Genomic DNA, 23,354 nt, shown 5'->3' on the forward strand with positions numbered 1-23,354 from the left:
GAGAGATTTATTTGCATTGGAGGCTGTTCAGAGAAGGTTCACCAGGTTGATTCCTGAGATGAAGGGGTTGCCTTATGAGAAAAGGTTGAGCAGGTTGGGCCTGTACTCATTGGAGTTTAGAAGAATGAGAGGTGATCTTATTGAAACATGCAAGATTCTGAGGGGCCTTGACAGGTAGATACTGAGAGGATGTGTCCCCTTGTGGGGGAATCTAGAACTAGGGGGGCATAGTTTCAGAATAAGGAATAAACTGAGATGAGGAGGAATTTCTTCTCCCAGAGGGTCATGAATCTGTGGAATTCTCTGCCCCAGGCAGCTGTGGAGGCTGGGTCATTGAATATATTTAAGGTGGAGATGGACAGATTTTTGAACAATAAGGGAGTCAAGGGTTATGGGGAGTGGGCAGGGAAGTGGAGTTGAGGCCAGGATCAGAGCAGCCATGATCTTATTGAATGGCGGAGCAAGAGCGAGGGGCCAAATGGCCGACTCCTGCTCCTATTTCTTATGTTCTTATACATACATACATCATCATCAACATCTAGCAAAATTCAGATTCCCCTAATTGAGCACCCAGTTGGTTGAGCTATTATATGAAGATTGGTTTTTAATGGACGGAAATTCTGGTTCTACCATAATCGGCATCCGAGAAGCAGAACCTTCCTTGGCAAAGTAACCATGCCATCGAGATCGGAGTGCAGCACCCAGACATCGCAATGCTTAGTTGCGCGATTAGGTCACGATTAGATAGATATATAGAAGCATAGAAAATAGATGCAGGAGTAGGCCATTCGGCTTTTTGAGCCTGCACCACCATTCAATAAGATCATGGCTGATCATTCACCTCAGTACCGTTTTCCTGCTTTCTCTCCATACCCCTTAATCCCTTTAGCCACAAGGGCCATATCTAACTCCCTCTTGAATATATCTAACGAACTGGCATCAACAACTCTCTGCGGTAGAGAATTCCACAGGTTCGCAATTCTCTGAGCAAAGAAGTTTCTCCTCATCTCGGTCCTAAATGGCAGCTTCCAACTGTCTCCTAACTTCCATCAAACTCAGCTCAAACCAATAACTTGTGAGAGGAGATCAAAGTAACTGAACTGAAGATGAGCCCCCACAAGATAGCCAAGAGCTTTAGCCACAGGTTATAAAAAACAAAACTCTTTTTACTCGAGAAGCTTTTAGCTATACAATGCAGGACTCCGAGCAGTTCTGAAATTGCTTCAGTAAACTTTCAAAACAACTTTGTTCAGCGGTTTTGTAGCTGGATCAGCAGGGTGAGGGCAGAGCAGGAGTAAAGGGAAGATTTTTTTGACGTTCCACTCAGGTATAAAACCATCTCAGGTAGGACGTGGGTAAGCTCCAGTGCACTAACAATGGCGCTCAACCCCAGTCTCGGAGACCTCTCCCCCTTCCTCAGCACAGCCACTGTAGCGCCCTTCACTCTAGTGCGCTCTCTGTACAACTCAGGGCGGTTTTAGGACAAGTCAGGGGGGCTGCTGAGAATACAGCACCAAGCTCGGCAGGACATGTACCATAGAGTATCCCATGTTTCAGCTGCGTTGGCATTCGTTAAGTTCCCCCTCCTACAGTTGCTGTCCCCATGTGCCCGTTTCTCTGTCAGCCGTGCATCTTAGCACAACTTGGTCACTTGGCGGCTCACAGGATGCATTCCAACGGAAGAGGTGAAATGGTGGTCACAGCAATAACTGCAATCTGCCGGCAACAAATCCATGACTTGTCCAAACTGGGGACCAGGGTGCGTTAAACTAACTCCTCAAAGGACTCGCTCCAAATTATTTGTTAACAGCAGTTTGCCGATTAAAACGACCTAACTCCCGTGAACCCCACCCGTTGTGAGCTTTGTGGAAAGCATCACTAGACCGCGCTCCATGCAAATCGCACCAACTCATCTTGGACATAAAAAGTGCCGGAACGGCAACTCTGGGAACACAACTGCTACCATTCCCAACCGCTCGATGGGCAGAAATTGGGCTCCTGCCATTTCAACCCATTACCAATTTTAAACACTACGCAGTTTGCCTTTAGAGGGGCTGCGCACCATTGTGGGGAAAAAACAGTTAATAGTTTCATTTTTTTCCCCATATATATATATATATATCTACTGGCAAACTCTTTGCACTGGTTGGTCAGTCGGTAACTAGAGGACACAGATTGAAAATAATTGGCAAAAAATCCAGAGAGGGGAGATGAAGAGACATTTTTGTTTACACATCGAGTTGCCATGATCCGGAACGCGCTTCCTGAAAGGATGCTGGAAGCAATATTCAATAGTAACTTTCAAAAGGGAATTGGATAAATACTCGAACAGGAAGAATTTGTCGGGCTATGGGGAGTGGAGTGGGTATAACTGGTTAGCTCTTACAAAGAGCCAGCATAGGCAGGATGGGCCAAATGGCCTCCTTCTGTCCTGTATGATTCTAACCCCTCTAAAATAAGCAAAGCAGAGGAATTAATTTATTTGTAAAACAAAGTATACGCATTTGATGATTGCCTGAACTACCGAAAAAAAAATACAATTGCTTTAACTCTCAAACATAAATTCTATCCAATTACATTTTACTGGCCCAGATTGATCTGCTGTAAAACAAATAACGTCGGCTGCATCATCCCTTGAATATTATTTCTTTTCTGTTTTTTATCTCCCCCAGTGGCAAATCTAACAAATTTACAGTGTCGCCGTCAATGAATAAAACAAATTCCCTCTGAGCAGAAAATATTTCACGGTTCAGTGCGAGGAAATCGGGAATTGAGAGAAAGATAGAAAGGAACCCATCATAACCTGAAACTACGCAAAGAACACAGTAAACGGCAACTCGTCAGTTTAAACAAAAAAGATACAGAACGTTTGGACGTTTTTTGGTACCGTTGACGGGAGTGAGGTGGAGCAGGGTGGCAAGATAGGCAGTGTCGACCTGTGGGGCCAAATGGCCTCTTTCTGCGCTGGGAATACTACGTTTTGCTACTGTTAGGCTCTGCAGGATAGCTGTCTGTAAAGTTAATACTGAAAGTGGAGGGAGGAGGTGAAGAGCAAAAAAATAATCTTTCGAATGATTAACAAAAATAATGTCCCCTCAGTACCGAAGGAGTATTTCTGTATCCAGGTGCTACAGTCAACGTTCTCGAAACCACCTGAAGTACAATATTAGCCTCGGTGAGGAAGTCCGCAGCAAATCTGCAGTTTCACAGAGACAACACGTTGCTACGGCAACTTTCGTAATGTTCGGCCACTGCGGCGTCCATTTTGTTTCGGCTGTGTTTGTCAGTGTTCTTTCCCCCCGCCCCCGAGTACGAAGCGTAGCTCAGTCTTGGTCGTCAGCGAGTCTGTAGAAATAATAAATCCGTTGCTTACTCAGTCTTGGTTTCTTATAAGTCGTAAACGAGTCTCGGCGGCTGGACTGTGGTTCTCGGAGAAGTGCAACAAAAAAAATCTTCAATGGGGGACCTCCGCAAAATTTGAACTGCGATTGGCCGATGCTGTGACTTGACTACCGGTGTTGCTATGATTATGGTTTGTTCGCGAGGGCAGCAGGGGAGGGGGCAGGGGGGAGGAGAGGTGACTGGGTGGGGGGGGGGGGATCCGGTCTGGTTCAGTTCTAAGCACCATCGCCGGGGGGGGAAGGGGGTGGGGGTAGCTAGCTCTGGGGTTTTAGGTGTAGGTTCTTCCAGGTGAGGAGTCGGGTCTGTAGTCGTATTTATTCAGGGTGGTGGGGTAGTACGTTGTGGTGTACACATTCGTCTGCTGTGGTGAGGAGAAATAGTTGCTTCTGTCATCGGGAATCAGGTTGTTCTTGTTCAGCGTCTGCGGTAAAATAAAGAGCCAAAATGCTTTTGGTTAACAGCCAATTTCAACAAAGTGCTCCTCAGCTGATTTAAGAAGGAACAACAACTAAAGAGAACTTGCATTTATGTAAAAAGAAAAGACTTGCATTTCTATAGCGCCTTTCGTAGAATCATAGACATTTACGGCGCGGAAGGAGAAGGAGGCCATTTCGGCCCATCGTGTCCGCACCGGCCAACCAAGAGTTACCCAGTCTAATCTCACTTTCCAGCTCTTGGTCCGTCGCCCTGCAGGTTACGGCACTATAAGTGCACATCCTAAGTAATTTTCAAATGTGGTGAGGGTTTCTGCTTCTATCACTCTTTCAGGCAGTGAGTTCCAGACCCCCACCACCCTCTAGGTGAAGCAATTTCCCCTCAAATCCCCTTAACCTCCCCCCCAATTACTTTAAATCTATGCCCTGACCACGACCACCGGATGTCTCAAAGTGCTTTACAGCTAATGAAGTACTTTCGGAGTGTAGTCACTGTTGTAATGTAGGAAATGCAGCAGCCAATTTACGCACAGCAAGTTTCCACAAACAGCAACGAGATAAATGACCAGATAATCTGTTTTAGTGAGGTTGTTTGAGGGATAAATATTGACCAGGACACCGGGGATAACTCCACTGCTCTTCTTTGTAATAGTGCCGTGGGATCTTTTACAGCCACCTCAGTTTAATGTCTCATCTGAAAGACGGCACCTCCGACAGTGCAGCACTCCCTCAGCACTGGAGTGTCAGCCTAGATTTTTTTGCTCAGGTCTCCAGTGCAGTGCTGAGGGAGCGCTGCACTGTTGGAGGTGACATCTTTTGGATGAGACGTTAAACCGAGGCCCCATCTGCCCTCTCAGGTGGACGTAAAAGATCCCACAGCACTATTTTGAAGAAGAGCAGGGGAATTGTGCCAGGTGTCCTGGCCAATGTTTATCTTTATCCCTCAATCAACATAACAAAAACAGATTAGCTGGTTATTATCACATTGCTGTTTGTGGGAGCTTGCTGTGCGCAAATTGGCTGCCACATTACAACAGAGACTACACTCCAAAAGTACTTCATTGGCTGTAAAGTGCTTTGAGACATCCGGTGGTCGTGAAAGGCGCCATATAAATGCAAGTCTTTCTTTCTTCTTCCTAAGACAAAATTCATTTCTCAATTATTTTCAATCAGCAACAGCAATGGAGATAAATTAAAATAAAATGTGAGTAAGGTTCATGATGACTGACACTTGCTCTAACCTTTTACCTTTGATAATTCTATTTGGATTGCCGGGTGAGAAAATTGCATTGCCCAGTGAGGTGCTGACCCACACAGCCAAGGATGACCCCAAGTTGAATTCCTAGTCTGTGTCGAGTTAACTGATCCCAGGCAAGGCAGTAATTAGAATACCACAGTTTTGCCTCAGTTCCATTCGGTTGGAAATCAGCTGTGGGGGTGGTTGGGGGGCGGTGATGGGGAGTGAATTTTTTTTTGGACGGGGGTGTGCTCAACTTTCTTTTATTGGAATCAATTATGAAGGATGTCATAGCAGCGCATTTGGAAAGAGGTGCCATGATAGGTCCAAGTCAGCATGAATTTGTGAAAGGGAAATCATGCTTGACAAATCTTCTGGAATTTTTTGAGGATGTTTCCAGTAGAGTGGACAAGGGAGAACCAGTTGATGTGGTGTATTTGGACTTTCAGAAGGCTTTCGACAAGGTCCCACACAAGAGATTAATGTGCAAAGTTAAAGCACATGGGATTGGGGGTAGTGTGCTGACGTGGATTGAGAACTGGTTGTCAGACAGGAAGCAAAGAGTAGGAGTAAGTGGGTACTTTTCAGAATGGCAGGCAGTGACTAGTGGGGTATCGCAAGGTTCTGTGCTGGGGCCCCAGCTGTTTACATTGTACATTAATGATTTAGACGAGGGGATTAAATGTAGTATATCCAAATTTGCGGATGACACTAAGTTGGGTGGCAGTGTGAGCTGCGAGGAGGATGCTATGAGGCTGCAGAGTGACTTGGATAGGTTAGGTGAGTGGGCAAATGCATGGTAGATGAAGTATAATGTGGATAAATGTGAGGTTATCCACTTTGGTGGTAAAAACAGAGAGACAGACTATTATCTGAATGGTGACAGATTAGGAAAAGGGAATGTGCAACAAGACCTGGGTGTCATGGTACATCAGTCATTGAAGGTTGGCATGCAGGTACAGCAGGCGGTGAAGAAAGCAAATGGCATGTTGGCCTTCATAGCGAGGGGATTTGAGTACAGGGGCAGGGAGGTGTTGCTACAGTTGTACAGGGCCTTGGTGAGGCCACACCTGGAGTATTGTGTACAGTTTTGGTCTCCTAACTTGAGGAAGGACATTCTTGCTATTGAGGGAGTGCAGCGAAGGTTCACCAGACTGATTCCCGGGATGGCGGGACTGACATATCAAGAAAGACTGGATCAACTGGGCTTGTATTCACTGGAGTTCAGAAGAATGAGAGGGGATCTCATAGAAATGTTTAAAATTCTGATGGTTTTAGACAGATTAGATGCAGGAAGAATGTTCCCAATGTTGGGGAAGTCCAGAACCAGGGGTCACAGTTGAAGGATAAGTAGTAAGCCATTTAGGACCGAGATGAGGAGAAACTTCTTCACCCAGAGAGTGGTGAACCTGTGGAATTCTCTACACAGAAAGTTGTTGAGGCCAATTCACTAAATATATTCAAAAAGGAGTTAGATGTAGTCCTTACTACTAGGGGGATCAAGGGGTATGGCGAGAAAGCAGGAATGGGGTACTGAAGTTGCATGTTCAGCCATGAACTCATTGAATGGTGGTGCAGGCTCGAAGGGCCGAATGGCCTAATCCTGCACCTATTTTCTATATTTCTATGTTTCTACATAATTAATGACCGGACAACGGAATCACATTCTCAGAGAGCAGAAAACCTGAAAAATGGCTGGGTGCCAAAATTCGTAAGGTCAGGGGTCGGAGCCACAAGGAACGAGCCTTTGGCACTTAGGCATTTGCATCGCGGGCAGCCCCTCCCTCCCTCTGCTCCCCAAAGCCTCGATCCTAGGTTGTACCCTTCCTCCCCTCTCCCCTCCCGTTGGGGCCCATTTACACCGGGATTGGATGCCCCAAACGCCCTCAGGGAATTAGCCTCCAGTATTACGCTGGGTTTCCTGGAGGCCAAGGGCACACGACCCACCTCCCACCCCCCCCAAGATTGGGTCATTCCCGCCCTCGGCCAAGCCCTCTTTTGACGCAGGTTCCAAAATAAGGCGGGGGGTGGGGGGTCATAGGTCCCCGACGTTTTCCCACTGGAATTATGACGGGAGACCAGCAGAACCACCAGAGAATTCTGGCGATCTAGTCTCAAGGTTTTGTGGGAGGGATTAAGTATGTTCCTGTTTTACGTGAAGTGGGGAAATTTTAACCCTTCGATGCCTTTCCAGAGCTAGCAAGCGCGCACCTGTGGCGGTCGGGCAAGGGAGGGATTGGCTTCCACTGTGATGGCCACCGGAGTCAAATAGCCTGCCAAGTCTCACTGTCCAGATCTCACGGAACAATAAGTGTCAGTCCGGCGAGATCCCAGGATGAGTCAGCACCTTCAGGGGAGAAAGGAAGGCAGACAGGGCGGGGCGCTGGGAGAGGTGAATAAACCTTCCACTTCAGCACGGGATTGCACGGTCCTACAAAAGCTTCTTTGCACATGACAACAACAATAATTTGTCGTTATATAGCGCCTTCAATGCTGTAAAACATCCCAAGGCGCTTCACAGCAGTGTTATAAGAAAAAACACAAATAAATTTGACACGGCAGATGACCAAAAGCTCGGTCAAAGAGGTTAGGTCTTTCAGTTACAAGGACATTCAGCCCCACAAACCACGTTCTGCGGAGAAGTCAGCAGGGCTACGGGGGAAAGAGCGGTGGGGGATTGGTGGGTGGGTCTAATTGGATATCCCTTTCAAAGAGCCAGCACAGGCACGATTGGGCTGAATGGCTCCTTTCTGTGCTGAGAGACTCCACAAAGTTGCTGAAAAACAGCCCAGCTGTTCACGTTAATGAGTTTTCTTATTTTGGAGGAGTGTTGGAGGTGGGGTGGGGGGGGGGTGATGTTTCCTGTCATTTTTTTGTGGTGGGCGCGCCCACTTAACTGGCCGCGCGGCCCGTTCAAATTCTGCGCATGCGCGATTTTTACACTGCAAAAGCCGGGGAGTGGCCTGTGTGGGACCTCATAGGCACCTCGCATTCGCGTGGCCTCGAGGGAACGATGGTGGTGGTGGGGGTGGAATTTGTTTTCAGGAATGCTGTTTACAATCAAGGCATCAAATCTGATTTATGTTTTGATTAAACTGAAGGATTATGCTCGTTGGCTAACGGCCAGGTTTATTATATAAAATTCCTGCGCTAATCCTGTCCCCAGAGCGATGGGTTTTACGGATTACTTGCATTGCGCATTATTAATGTGTTACAAAGATATCATTATTTGTAAAAACCCATTATAGATAAGCCAGGGTCCTGGCAACCTTCAGACAGCTACTGAAAGCTTTAACGCGGCCGCGGATGGCTCTGGGGATGGTGGCAGGGGAGGGCGGGGGTGGGGGAGGGTGGGCGAGGGAGGGGGGGGTGGGCGGGGGAAGGTCGCGACTTCTCACTGGAGACATGTGACTTCCGTGCAGCACTGCTCCCCCCTCCCCCACCCCCATTTACTTTACATGGTCAGGGACTTCGGTTATATGGAGAGAAAGTCTTCGAATGAGACGTATTGTCAGGCTTTAAAAACAGCTGCGGATTCTCACAGCATTTGAAAAGGGAGGAAAAAGGTATAAGAGAAGCAGCTATTGAACCCTGAAGGCAGCGCGGACACAGAGGAAGACTGGAGGAGAGCTACAGTTCAACAGAACACAGCAAGAGACAGCACTGCGGTCACTCAGTGGGCTTCCGTTGATGTTGCAAGGAACAGACTGTCTATCGCCTTGTTAAGTACTGGGCCTGAAATTCCGGTTGGAGGTTTCTTTCAGACGAACGCCTCCGACCCGAGAATTTTTATGAATTTACCTGGTGGTCCCGGAGGTGCCTGTGATTCCGGTGGGGAAGCCTTCTCTTCCCACGCTGCGGAGTGCATCCCGCCCTCGTGGTTCGGACGCAGAAGATACAGTCACGTGTGACTGCTCAGCCAATCAGGTACAGCATTCTCATTAAGAGCAATGGGAACTCCGTAGCCACGAGTTCTCTTTGCTATCAATGAGAAAAAAAAACGCAAACACACTAAACGCAGCATAAAAAATAAAAAGCACACCTCACATAATTAAAATTAATTGAAATAAATGTGTTAGAAAAAATTTTTTTCCTGATTTTTTAAAAAAACTTTTGTAATTAGGGGTCAAAATAAACTTACCTTAGTGGGCAGGGTTTTTAATGTCAAAATTTGTTTTTAAATTTTATTTTTGTATGTTTTAAAACTCTTACGCTGGTAAAAGTAGGCTATGTGCCCGCTTTTACCAGGCGCAAGAGTTTTAAGGACATTCGCAGGGCAAGAGATGGGTAAATAGCCCAATCTTGCCCATGCGAATGTCCTGACTGCTGAGATGTGGTCATCTGTCAAGCCAGAACTTGACAGATCGGAAAAGCCGGTTCTCAGTGCATGATCAGCCATGATCTTATTGAATGGCGGTGCAGGCTCGAAGGGCCGAATGGCCTACTCCTGCACCTATTTTCTATGTTTCTATGCACATCGCGTGCCGAAAACTGGCTTTTACGATACCTTCCCGGGTCCGTACCCACTCCGCTCGGACCCGGGGAGGCTGGGATTTCCAGGTTCATTATTTCTTTGTGCTGCACTTAATAAAATCTGTTGTGCTTATTTGCAATATACCAGCATAAGGTTTGTTGTGCTCATGGACAGGTCTCTTCTGACAGATCTTATAGATCTCACAGTGGGGGTGGAGGGTGGGGTAGGTGGGGGAGTTGGTCAGCGACTTCTCACTGGAGACACGTGATTACTGCACCTCCCCTCCCCCCTCCCCGCACCCCGCCCCCATTTACTTTACCTGGTGAGGGACTTCGGTTATATGGAGAGACGAGAGAAGCTGGGATTGTTCTCCTTGGAGCAGAGAAGGTTAAGGAGAGATTTAACGGAGGTGTTCGAAACTATGAGGGGTTTTGATAGAGTAGATGAAGAGAAACTGCTTCCATTGGCAGGTGAATCGGTAACTAGGGAACACAAATTTAAGATAATTGGCAAAAGAACCAGAGGGGAAAATGCGACATTTTATAACGCAGCGAGTTATGAGGGTCTGGAACGCGCTGCCTGAAAGGGCGGCGGGAGCAGATTCGATAGCAACTTTCAAAAGGGAATTGGATATATACTTGAAAACAGAAAGATTTGCAGCGCTAAGGGGGAAAGGGCAGGTTGGGGGCAGTTGGACTCGTTGGCTAGCTCTGTCACAGGCATGATGGGCCGAATGGCCTCCTTCTGTGCTGTATCATTTGAGAGGAGTCCCAACTCCCCTTCCAGAGATCCCTGGATTTCCCAGTTACTCAAATAAAAACATAAGAAATAGGAGCAGGAGTAGGCCGTACGGTCCCTCGAGCCTGCTCCGTCGTGTAATACGATCATGGCTGATCCGATCATGGACTCAGCTCCACTTCCCCACCCGCTCTCCATAGCCCCTTATCCCGTTATCGTTTAAGAAACTGCCTATCTTTGTCTTAAATTTATTCAATGTCCTGGCTTCCACAGCTCTCTGAGGCGGCGAATTCCACAGATTTACAACCCTCTGAGAGAAGAAATTCCTCCTCATCTCAGTTTTGAATGGGAGGCCCCTTATTCTAAGATCATGCCCCCTAGTTCTAGTCTCCTCTATCAGTGGAAACATCCTCTCTGCATCCACCTTGTCAAGCCCCCTCATAATCTTTTACGTTTCGATAAGATCACCTCTCATTCTTCTGAATTCCAATGAGTAGAGGCCCAACCTACTCAACCTTTCCTCATAAGTCAGCCCCCTCATCTCCGGAATCAACCTAGTGAACCTTCTCTGAACTGCCTGAAAGCAAGTATATCCTTCGTAAATATGGAAATCAAAACTGTTTGCAGTATTCCAGGTGTGGCCTCACCAATACCCTGTATAAATGTAGCAAGACTTCCCTGCATTTATACCCCATCCCCTTTGCAATAAAGGCCAAGATTCCATTGGCCTTCCTGATCACCTGCTGTACCTGCATACTAATCTTTTGTGTTTCTGACGGGGTTAGACAGGTTAGATGCAGGAAGAATGTTTCCAATGTTGGGGAAGTCCAGAACCAGAGGTCACAGTCTAAGGATAAGGGGTAAGCCATTTAGGACCGAGATGCGGAGGAACTTCTTCACCCAGAGAGTGGTGAACCTGTGGAATTCTCTACCACAGAAAGTTGTTGAGGCCAATTCACTAAATATATTCAAAAAGGAGTTAGATGAGGTCCTTACTACTAGGGGGATCAAGGGGTATGGCGAGAAAGCAGGAATGGGGTACTGAAGTTGAATGTTCAGCCATGAACTCATTGAATGGCGGTGCAGGCTAGAAGGGCCGAATGGCCTACTCCTGCACCTATTTTCTATGTTTCTATGTTTCTATGCACAAGTACCCCCAGGTCCCACCGTACTGCAGCACTTTGCAATTTTTCTCTATTTAAATAATAACTTGCTCTTTGATTTTTTTCTGACAAAGTGCATGACCTCACACTTTCCAACATTATACTCCATCTGCCAAATTTTTGCCCACTCACTTAGCCAATTAGTAGTGGCCCAACCTCCTCAACCTTTCCTCATAAGTCAACCCCCTCATCTCCGGAATCAACCGAGTGAACCTTCTCTGAACTGCCTCCAAAGCAAGTATATCCTTTCGTAAATATGGAAACCAAAACTGTACGCAGTATTCCAGGTGTGGTCTCACCAATACCCTGTATAACTGTAGCAAGACTTCCCTGCTTTTATTGGAATCCTTTTGCAGATTTTTTGTGTCCTCCTCACACATTGCTTTTCCTCCCATCTTTGAATCATCAGCAAACTTGGCTACGTTACACTCAGTCCCTTCTTCCAAGCTGTTAATATAAATTAAATTACAGCACAGAAGGAGGCCAATCGTCCCATCGTGCCTGTGCTCTTTGAAAGAGCTATCCCATTAATCCCACTCCCTCTGTGCTTACCCCATGGGCCTTCAAATTTCTCCTTTTTAAATATATATCCTATTCTCTTTTGAATTTGCTTCTATCGCCCTTTCAGTCAGCATATTCCAGATCGCGCAGTCAGAAACATAGAAAATAGGTGCAGGAGTAGGCCATTCGGCCCCTCGAGCCTGCACCACCATTCAATAATATCATGGCTGATCATTCCCTCAATACCCCTTTCCTGCTTTCTCTCCAGACTCCTTGATCCCCTTAGTCGTAAGGGCCATATCTAACTCCCTCTTGAATATATCCAATGAACTGGCATCAACAACTCTCTGCGGCAGGGAATTCCACAGGTTAAAAACTCTCTGAGTGAAGAAGTTTCTCCTCATCTCAGTCCTAAATGGCCGACCCCTTATCCTAAGACTATGTCCCCTGGTTTTGGACTTCCCCAACATCGGAAACATTCTTCCCGCATCTAACCTGTCCAGTCCCGTCAGAATCTTATACGTTTCTATGAGATCCCCTCTCATCCTTCTAAACTCCAGTGAATAAAGGCCCAGTTGATCCAGTCTCTCCTCATAAGACAGTCCAGCCATCCCTGGAATCAGTCTGGTGAACCTTCGCTGCACTCCCTCAATAGCAAGAACGTCCTTCCTCAGATTAGGAGACCAAAACTGAACACAATATTCCAGGTGAGGCCTCACCAAGGCCCTGTACAACTGCAGTAAGACCTCCCTGCTCCTATACTCAAATCCCCTAGCTATGAAGGCCAACATACCATTTGCCTTCTTCACCGCCTGCTGTACCTGCATGCCAACTTTCAATGTCTGATGAACCATGACACCCAGGTCTCGTTGCACCTCCCCTTTTCTTAATCTGCCGCCATTCAGATAATATTCTGCCTTTGTGTTTTTGCCCCAAAAATGGATAACCTCACATTCATCCACATTATACTGCATCTGCCATGCATTTGCCCACTCACCTAACCTGTCCAAGTCACCCTGCAGCCTTTTCGCGTCCTCCTCACAGCTCACACTGCCACCCAGTTTAGTGTCATCTGCAAACTTGGAGATATTACACTCAATTCCTTCATCTAAATCATTAATGTATATTGTAAAGAGCTGGGGTCCCAGCACTGAGCCCTGCAGCACTCCACTAGTCACTGCCTGCCATTCTGAAAAGGACCCGTTTATCCCGACTCTCTGCTTCCTGTCTGCCAACCAATTCTCTATCCACGTCAGTTCATTACCCCCAATAGCATACGCTTTGATTTTGCACACCAATCTCTTATGCGGGACCTTGTCAAAAGCCTTTTGAAAGTCCAAATACACCACATCCACTGGTTCTCCCTTGTCCATTCTGTTAGTTACATCCTCAAAAAATTCCAGAAGACTCGTCAAGCATGATTTCCCTTTCATAAATCCATGCTGACTTGGACCGATCCTGTCACTGCTTTCCAAATGCGCTGCTATTTCATCCTTAATGATTGATTCGAACATTTTCCCCACTACTGATGTCAGGCTATCAGGTCAATAATTACCCGTTTTCTCTCTCCCTCCTTTTTTAAAAAGTGGGGTTACATTAGCTACCCTCCAGTCCATAGGAACCGATCCAGAGTCGATAGACTGTTGGAAAATGATCACCAATGCATCCACTATTTCTAAGGCCACTTCCTTAAGTACTCTGGGATGCAGACCATCAGGCCCCGGGGATTTATCGGCCTTCAATCCCATCAATTTCCCTAACACAATTTCCCGCCTAATAAGGATATCCTTCAGTTCCTCCTTCTCACTAGACCCACTGTCCCCTAATACATTCGAAAGGTTATTTGTGTCTTCCTTCGTGAAGACAGAACCGAAGTATTTGTTCAATTGGTCTGCCATTTCTTTCCCTATTCTTGTTAACTTTCCAATAACTGGGATGGGGGGATTGTCCTATGAGGAGAGATTGTGTAGACTCGGCCTATATTCTCTGGAGTTTCGAAGAATGAGAGGTGATCTCATTGAAACATGCAGAATTCTTACAGGGCTTGACATGGTGGATGCAGGGAGGATGCTTCCCCTGGCTGGGGAGTCTAGAACCAGGGGTCACAATCTCGGAATAAGGGATCGGCCATTTAGGACTGAGATGAGGAGGAATTTCTTTACTCAGAGGGTGGTGAATCCTTGGAGTTTTCTACCCCAGAGGGCTGTGGAGGCTAAGAGTGAGATAGATAGATTTCTAGAAACAAAAGACATCAAGGGGTATGGGGAGAAAGCGGGAATATGGTGTTGAGATAGAGGATCAGCCATGATCATATTGAATGGTGGTGCAGACTCGAAGGGCCGAATGGCCTACTACTGCTCCTATTTTCTATGTCTATGTCGATGTCAGTCATTTATATTCAAGACAGAGATCAACAGATTTTTGGATACTGAGGGAATCAAGGGATATGAGGAACAGTGAAGGAAAGTGGAGTTGAGGTAGAAGATCAGCCATGATCTCATTGAATGGCGGAGCAGGCTTGAGAGGCCGAATGGCCTGCTCCTGCTCCTATTTTTTATGTTCTTAAGCATTGGCAGCTGTTGATGCACCACAGGTGGTGGTGCTCGTTAGCGATCCGAAATCTATTTCCAGAACCAATCGTAACACAACATCGTCAGAATAGCCCTAATTTTACAGGGTTACAGCGGGAAAATGAAATTTGTTGACCAAAAACCACAGTTTAGCATAAAACACAGACTGCGCAGGAGACGGTAAGAATGACGGTTTCAAACCTGCCCTCCCTAATGAGTGGACTGGATTAGTAAGTTTAAGAGTATTCCGACTGGCCGATTGGGCTTACCTTGATTTCCATGGGATTGTAGAGCTCATTCTTGTTTGCCTGACTGCTGCCTTTGTAGTTCAAGTGGTTGGGTGTGGTGGGATGAATGACAGTGGACTCCTGTGACTGCCTGTGGCATCGCTGGCAGTATATGAAGATCAGCAGCGTCACAAGGGTGGCTCCCAGGAAACAGGCCACTCCGGTGGCAATCAGATGGTAGATGCTGAAACCTGGGAGGGAGCAATGATTACGTGCTTAAGAGAAGCTCAAGGATTTACAGTCATCACCACGCCTTCAAACTACACTGGCACAAAGCTAGGACCATCAAACTACACTGGCACAGAGCTAGGACCTTCGAACTACACTGGTACACAGCTAGGGCCATCAAACTAGACTGGCACAGAGCTAGGACCTTCAAACTACACTGGTACAGAGCTAGGACCTTCAGACTACACTGGCACACAGCTAGGACCATCAAACAACACTGGCACAGAGCTAGGACCTTCAAACTACACGGGTACACAGCTAGGACCATCAAACTACACTGGCACAGAGCTAAGCCCTTCAAACTACAATGGCACAGAGCTAGGACCATCAAACTACACTGGCACAGAGCTAGGACCTTCAAACTACACTGGTACACAGCTAGGACCATCAAACTACACTGGCACAGAGCTAGGATCGTCAAACTACACTGGTACACAGCTTGGACCATCAAACTACACTGGCACAGATCTAGGATCTTCAAACTACAATGGCACACAGCTAGGACCATCAAACTACACTGGTACAGAGCTAGGACCATCAAACTACATTGGTACAGAGCTAGGATCACCAAACTACACTGGTACAAAGTTAGGACCATCAGACTACACTGGCACAGAGCTAGGACCACCAAACTACACTGGTACAGAGCTAGGACCTTCAAACTACACTGGCACAGAGCTAGAACCATCAAACTACACTGGTACAGAGCTAGGACCATCAAACAACATTGGTACAGAACTAGGACCACCAAACTACACTGGCACAGAGCTAGGACCATCAATCTACACTGGAACAGAGCTAGGACCTTCGAACTACACTGGTACACAGCTAGGAGCATCAAACTACACTGCCACATAGCTAGGCCCTTCAAACTACACTGGCACAGAGCTAGGACCATCAAACTACACTGGCACTGAGCTAGGACCTTCAAACTACACTGGTACACAGTTAGGACCATCCATCGACACTGGCACAGAGCTAGGACCTTCAAACTACACTGGTACACAGCTGGGACCATCAAACGACACTGGCACACAGCTAGGACCATCAAATTACACTGGTACAGAGCTAGGACCATCAAACTACATTGGTACAGAGCTAGGACCATCAAACTACACTGGTACAGAGTTAGGACCATTAAACTACACTGGCACAGAGCTAGGACCATCAAACTACACTGGCACAGAGCTAGGACCTTCAAACTACACTGGTACACAGCTAGGACCATCAAACTACACTGGCACAGAGCTAGGACCTTCAAACTACACTGGCACAGAGCTAGGACCACCAATCTACACTGGTACAGAGTTAGGACCATCAAACTACACTGGCACAGAGCTAGGACCACCAAACTACACTAGTACAGAGCTAGGACCTTCAAACTACACTGGTACAGAGCTAGGACCTTTAAACTACACTGGCACAGAGCTAGAACCAGCAAACTACATTGGTACAGAGCTAGGACCACCAAACTACACTGGCACAGAGCTAGGACCATCAAACTACACTGGCACAGAGCTAGGACCTTCAAACTACACTGGTACACAGCTAGGACCATCAAACTACACTGGCACAGAGCTAGGACCTTCAAACTAACTGGTACACAGCTAGGACCATCAAACTACACTGGCACAAAGGTAGGACCATCAAACTACACTGGCACACAGCTAGGACCATCAATAACACTGGTACAGAGCTAGGACCGTCAAACTACATTGGTACAGAGCTAGGACCACCAAACTACACTGGCACAGAGCTAGGACCATCAAACTACACTGGCACAGAGCTAGGACCATCAAACTACACTGGTACACAGCTAGGACCATCAAACTACACTGGCACAGAGCTAGGCCCTTCAAACTACACTGGCACAGAGCTAGGACCATCAAACTACACTGGCACAGAGCTAGGACCTTCAAACTACATTGGTACACAGCTAGGACCATCAAACTACACTGGCACAGAGCTAGGACCTTCAAACTACACTGGTACACAGCTGGGACCATCAAACTACACTGGCACACAGCTAGGACCATCAAACTACACTGGTACAGAGCTAGGACCATCAAACTGCATTGATACAGAGCTAGGACCACCAAACTACGCTGGTACAGAGTTAGGACCATCAAACTACACTGGCACAGAGCTAGGACCACCAAACTACACTGGTACAGAGCTAGGACCTTCAAACTACACTGGTACAGAGCTAGGACCATCAAACTACACTGGCACAGAGCTAGGACCTTCAAACTATACTGGCACAGAGCTAGAACCATCAAACTACACTGGTACAGAGCTAGGACCTTCAAACTACATTGGTACAGAGCTAGGACCACCAAACTGCACTGGTACAGAGCTTGGACCATCAAACTACACTGGCACAGAGCTAGGACCTTCAAACTACACTGGCACAGAGCTAGGACCTTCAAACTACACTGGTACAGAGCTAGGACCTCCAAACTACACTGGCCCAGAGCTAGAACCATCAAACTACACTGGCACAGAGGTAGGGCCTTCAAACTACACTGGTACAGAGCTAGGACCATCAAACTACACTGGCACAGAGCTAGGACCATCACACTACACTGGTACAGAGCTAGGACCATCAAACTACACTGGCACAGAGCTAGGACCTTCAAACTACACTGGCACAGAGCTAGGACCATCAAACTACACTGGCACAGAGCTAGGACCACCAAACTACACTGGCACAGAGCTAGGACATGATATCAAGTCGTCGGGGTATAATTCACCGAGCTCCCAAGACATGCTGTGCGGAAGCATTACTTTTTCCCTGTGACACCCAGCAGTCTCTCCATAACTCAATCCTCAGGTACACATTACTGTACCCACTACTCTCTCTGTGGCTCAATTTTCGGAAACACATTACTAGATCCCAGTACTCTTGATGTAACTCATTACCCAGCATCTCGATCATATTGTTGCTCGACGCGATTGCGAAAATTGACTGCTGCTCATCTTTTATAGAGAAATCGGAAACGTTTGTATAAATAACAGGTTTGACTACAAACAGCGAATGGTGGAAATCTCTATCACCCATCCTCGACAAGTCACTCGCCGCAAGCAAAATAATAAGGGGTCATCTATTAATTCGTTCCTCGGGTAATTCAACAGTCCCCACCTTGAGGGGGAGGAAGCACCACCGACCCTTCACCTAACTTCCCTCAACAGACCAGCTAGCTCCAAGCTAGTTGCTCTCTGATTTAGTCTCCCAATTACAAGCGTGAGATTGAGAATAATAAATGGTACAAGTTCAAAACGTACATCATTGTGCATATCCAGCCGCATCAGCTTCAGAGTGAATGGTATAGACAGCACTGGGAGATATGTACCTGGGGAATGGGAGATAGTAATGTACCTGGGAATGGGAGATAGTAATGTACCTGGGAATGGGAGATAGTAATGTACCTGGGAATGGGAGATAGTAATGTACCTGGGAATGGGAGATAGTGATGGTCCTGGGGAATGAGTTAGAAAGAGAGTTCTGGAGAAGTCTCAGCTTTTGCTTCTAAAACACTCCCAAGTTCTCTCAGGTCACAACAAAGACTTCCTCACAAGCAGTTTTTTATGGAGCAATTGTCATGACTCACCTCCACAGCTGCTGTCATTCCCGATAGCTGGCTGAATCACTGCAGGAGAGAAACAGAAGAGCAATAATTAGCCTCAAACAAGCAGCAACTCAAATCCCTGCTGAGATGAGTTCTTATCGATAGTCGCCTCAGCGAAGTGGTTATGTTCCTGGACTACTAATCCAGAAGCTGGGACCAAAACTCCAGAGAACAAATGTATGAGGGCAGAGTTGGCTAAAATAGGGAAAATAGACTAAAGTACGGGACGGGTGATGAGTAGTGGCAGACATTTAAGGAGATATTTCATAACTCACAACAAAAATATATCCCAATGAGAAAGAAAGACTGTAAGAGAAGGGATAACCATCCATGGCTAACTAAGGAAATAAGGGAGGATATCAAATTGAAAACAAAGGCATACAATGTGGCCAAATCTAGTGGGAGGCCAGAGGATTGGGAATTTTTAAAAGCCAGCAGAGAACGACTAAAAATATGATTAAAAGAGGGAAGACAGATTATGAAAGTAAACTAACACGAAATATAAAAACAGATGGGAATTAAGGGTTATGGGGAGCGGGCGGGTAAGTGGAGCTGAGTCCACGGCCAGATCAGCCATGATCTTGTTGAATGGCGGAGCAGGCTCGAGGGGCTAGATGGCCTACTCCTGTTCCTAATTCTTATGTTCTTATGTTCTTATGTAGATAGTAAGAGTTTTTACAGGTACATAAAAAGGAAAAGAATGGCTAAAGTAAATGTTGGTCCCCTGGAGGATGAGACTGGGGAATTAATAATGGAGAACAGGGAAATGGCAGAGACATTGAGCAAATATTTTGTATTGGTCTTCACGGTAGAAGACACTAAAAACATCCCAACAGTGGATAATCAAGGGGCTATCGGGAGGGAGGAGCTTAATACAATCATTATCACTAATGAAGTAGTACTAGGTAATAATGGGACTAAAGGCAGACAAGTCCCCTGGACCTGATGGCTTACATCCTCAGGTCTTAAGAGAAGTGGCAGCAGAGATAGTGGATGCATTGGTTGTAATCTACAAAAATTCTCTGGATTCTGGGGTGGTCCCAGCGGATTGGAAAACCGCAAATGTAACGCCCCTATTTAAAAAAGGAGGCAGACAAAAAGCAGGAAACTATAGACCAGTTAGCCTAACATCTGTCATTGGGAAAATGCTGGAGTACATTATTAAGGAAGCATTAGTGGGACATTTGGAAAAGCATGATTCAATCAGCAAGCAGTCAGCATGCTTTTCTGAAAGGGAATTCCTGTTTGACAAATATGCTGGAGTTCTTTGAGGATGTAACGAGCAGGGTGGATAAGGGGGAACCAGTGGATTTGATGTATTTGGATTTCCAGAAGGCATTCGATAAGGTGCCACATAAGAGGTTACTGCACAAGATAAAAGCTCACGGGGTTGGGGATAATATATTAGCATGGATGCAGGATTGGCTAATGAACAGAAAACAGAGAGTCGGGAATAAATGGGTCATTTTCCGGTTGGCAGTGACTAGTGGGGTGTCACAGGGATCGGTGCTGGGTCCTCAACTATTTACAATCTATATTAATGACTTGGATGAAGGGACCGAGTGTAATGTAGCCAAGTTTGCTGATGGTTGGGAAAGCAAATTGTGAGGACACAAAAAATCTGCAAAGGGATATAGACAGGTTAAGTGAGTGGGCAAAAATGTGGCAGATGGAGTATAATGTGGGAAAATGTGAGGTTATCTACTTTGGCAGAAATAATAGAAAAGCAAATTATAATTTAAATGGAGAAAAATTGCAAAGTGCTGCAGTACAGAGGGACCTGGGGGTCCTTGTGCATGAAGGTACAGCAAGTAATCAGGAAGGCAAATGGAATGTTGGCTTTTATTGCAAGAGGGATAGAGTATAAAAACAGAGAAGTCCTGCTACAACTGTACAGAGCATGGCGAGGCCACACCTGGAGTACTGTGTACAGTTTTGGTCTCCGTATTTAAGGAAGGATATACTTGCATTGGAGGCTGTTCGGAGAAGGTTCATGAGGTTGATTCCGGAGATGAGGGGGTTGACTTATGAAGATAGGTTGAGTAGGTTGGGCCTATACACATTGGAGTTCAGAAGAATGAGAGGTGATCTTATTGAGACTTGTAAGATAATGAGGGGGCTCGACAAGGTGGACACAGAGAGGATATTTCCACTCATTGGGGAAACAAAAACTAGGGGATATAGTCTTAGAATAAGGGGCCACCCATTTAAAACTGAGATGAGAAGAAATTTCTTCTCTCAGAGAGTTGTAAATCTGTGGAATTCTCTGCCCCAGAGAGCTGTGGAGGCTGGGTCATTGAATATATTTAAGGTGGAGATAGACAGATTTTTGAGCGATAAGGGAGTAAAGGGTTATGGGGAGCGGGCAGGGAAGTGGAGCTGAGTCCATGATCAGATCAGCCATGATCTTATTGAATGGTGGAGCAGGCTCGAGGGGCCAAATGGCCTACTCCTGCTCTTATTTCTTATGTTCTTATGTGGAACCTGAGTTCAGATCCCACCGTGGCAGTTTTGAGAATTTGAATTCTGTTAAAAATATCTAGAAATAAAAAGCTGGCACCAGTTAGTGTGAGCATGAAGCTGTCAGATTGTCGTAAAAACCCAATTGCTTAATTAATGTTCTTCGGGGATGGGTATTTGCCGTCCTTACCCGGTCTGGCCTATATGTGACTCCAGTCCCACATCATCATCATTATCATCAAAGGCAGTCCCTCGGAATCGAGGAAGACTTGCTTCCACTCCCAAAGTGAGTCCTTTGGTGGCTAAACAGTCCAATATGAGAGCCACAGACCCTGTTACAGGTGGGACAGACATTCATCGAGGGAAGGAGTGGGTAGGGCTGGCTTGCTGCGCGCTCCTTCCGCTGCCTGTGTTTGAGCTCTTTGTGTTGAGACTCAAAGAGCTCAACGCCCTCCCGGATGCACTTTCTCCACCTCGGGTGGTCTTCGGCCAGGGTCTCCCAGGTGTCAGTGGTGATGTCGCACTTTACCAGGGAGGCTTTGAGGGTGTCCTTGTAACGTTTCCGCTGCCCACTTTTGGCTCGTTTGCCATGAAGAAGCTCTGCATACAGCAATTGCTTAGGGAGCCTTGTGTCTGGCATACGAACTATGTGGCCTGCCCAGCGGAGCTGATAGAGTGTGGTCAGTGCTTCAATGCTGGGGATGTTAGCCTGGACGAGGCCACTGATGTTGGTGCGCCTATCCTCCCAGGGGATTTGCAGGATCTTGCGGAGACATCGTTGGTGATATATCTCCAGCGATTTAAGGTGCCTTCTATACATCGCCTCTCGACTGCCCTCTGCAGTGGCCTACAAGCCACACATAGTTTTATCATCACCGTCTCAAGGGGATGGGCAATAAATGTCAGCCTGGCCAGCGATGCCCACATCCCGAGAATGAATTAAATAAAATGCTTCCCAAACCCATCCCCTGAAATAGAAACCTACTCTTTGTGATATTCCCGTAACGGACTTCCAATAAAGCACCGATGAGATCGTGCTTCCTTAGCTGATCAGGATGATTAAAGAAAGAATTTGTACTTTATATAACACTTTATCATCTCTCTCGGAAATATCCCAAAGCCCTTCGTGTATATATTGAATTACTTTGAATTTCAGTCTCTGCCATGAGGTGCTTGAACACAGCAAGATCCCACAAACTGTAATGAGATGAATGCTGTTTGCTGGTGTTGGTTGAGGGTGGACTGTTGGCCAGGCTACTGAATCTCAAGGTTGGCAGGTCTGTTGGTGGAGACTTTTCTTCTGAATTCTGAAGTGTCAGCTGTGGCTCAGTGGGTAGCACACTTGTTTCTGAGTCAGAAGGTTGTGGGTTCAAGTCTCACTCCAGGAACTTGAGCACAAAAATCCAGGCTGACACTCAAGTGCAATACTGAGGGAGTGCTGCACTGTCAGAGGTGCTGTCTTTCAGATGAGATGTTAAACGGAGGCCCTGTCTGCTCTCTCAGGTGGGTGTAAAAGATCCCACAGCACTACTTTGAAGAAGAGCAGGGGAATTTTCCCTGGTGCCCTGGCCAATATTTATCCCTCAATCAACATCACTAAAACAAATTATCTGGTCATTATCACACTGCTATTTGTGGAAGCTTGCTGTGTGCAAATTGGCACATTACTAGCAGTAACTACACTTCAAGAGTACTTCATTGGTATAAAGCACTTTGGGTTGTGAAAGGTGCTATATAAATACAAGTCTTTCTTTATCGCGATGACCAGTGTGTTTTGAATTGTTCCTTTCTGAGCAGTTCAGAATGTGATTGAATCTCAGCAGGGATTGGCCATGTCGCCCCAGGTCGGGGAGAGCAAGATAAGTGACAGGTGCTACTTCTGGGATGGCAGGACTGTCGTATGGGGAGAGATTGGGTCGACTAGGCCTGTATTCACTAGAGTTTAGAAGAATGAGAGGGGATCTCATTGAAACGTATAAAATTCTGACTGGGTTGGATAGACTGGATGTGGGGAGGATGTTTCCCCTGGCTGGGAAGTCTAGAACAAGGGGTCACAGTCTCAGGATATGGGGCAGGAAATTTAGGACCGAGATGAGGAGAAATGTTTTCACTCAGAGGGTGGTGGACCTGTGGAATTCTCTACCACAGAAGGCTGTGGAGGCAAAGTCACTGAATATATTTAAGAGCGAGATAGATAGATTTCTAGAAACAAAAGACATCAAGGGGTATGG

The 23,354-nt window shown here is 46.5% G+C and overlaps 1 protein-coding gene across 2 annotated transcripts in view; it reads right to left on the bottom strand.

The window, feature by feature from the left end:
• Positions 1-767: 767 nt before the first annotated feature.
• Positions 768-23,354, bottom strand: part of sema5ba (sema domain, seven thrombospondin repeats (type 1 and type 1-like), transmembrane domain (TM) and short cytoplasmic domain, (semaphorin) 5Ba) — a 483,409-nt gene continuing 460,822 nt past the window's right edge. For both annotated transcript variants that reach the window (XM_070875254.1, XM_070875253.1), the window contains 3 exons: positions 18,646-18,684; positions 14,789-14,997; positions 768-3,823 (listed from right to left, as the gene is read on the bottom strand). In XM_070875254.1, coding sequence (XP_070731355.1) covers positions 3,671-3,823; positions 14,789-14,997; positions 18,646-18,684 — 401 coding nt within the window. In that variant the 3' untranslated portion in view covers positions 768-3,670. The remainder of the gene's footprint in view (positions 3,824-14,788; positions 14,998-18,645; positions 18,685-23,354) is intronic.

The sequence above is a fragment of the Pristiophorus japonicus genome, chromosome 3 (assembly GCF_044704955.1).
Source record: "Pristiophorus japonicus isolate sPriJap1 chromosome 3, sPriJap1.hap1, whole genome shotgun sequence".
Taxonomy (NCBI): domain Eukaryota; kingdom Metazoa; phylum Chordata; class Chondrichthyes; family Pristiophoridae; genus Pristiophorus; species Pristiophorus japonicus.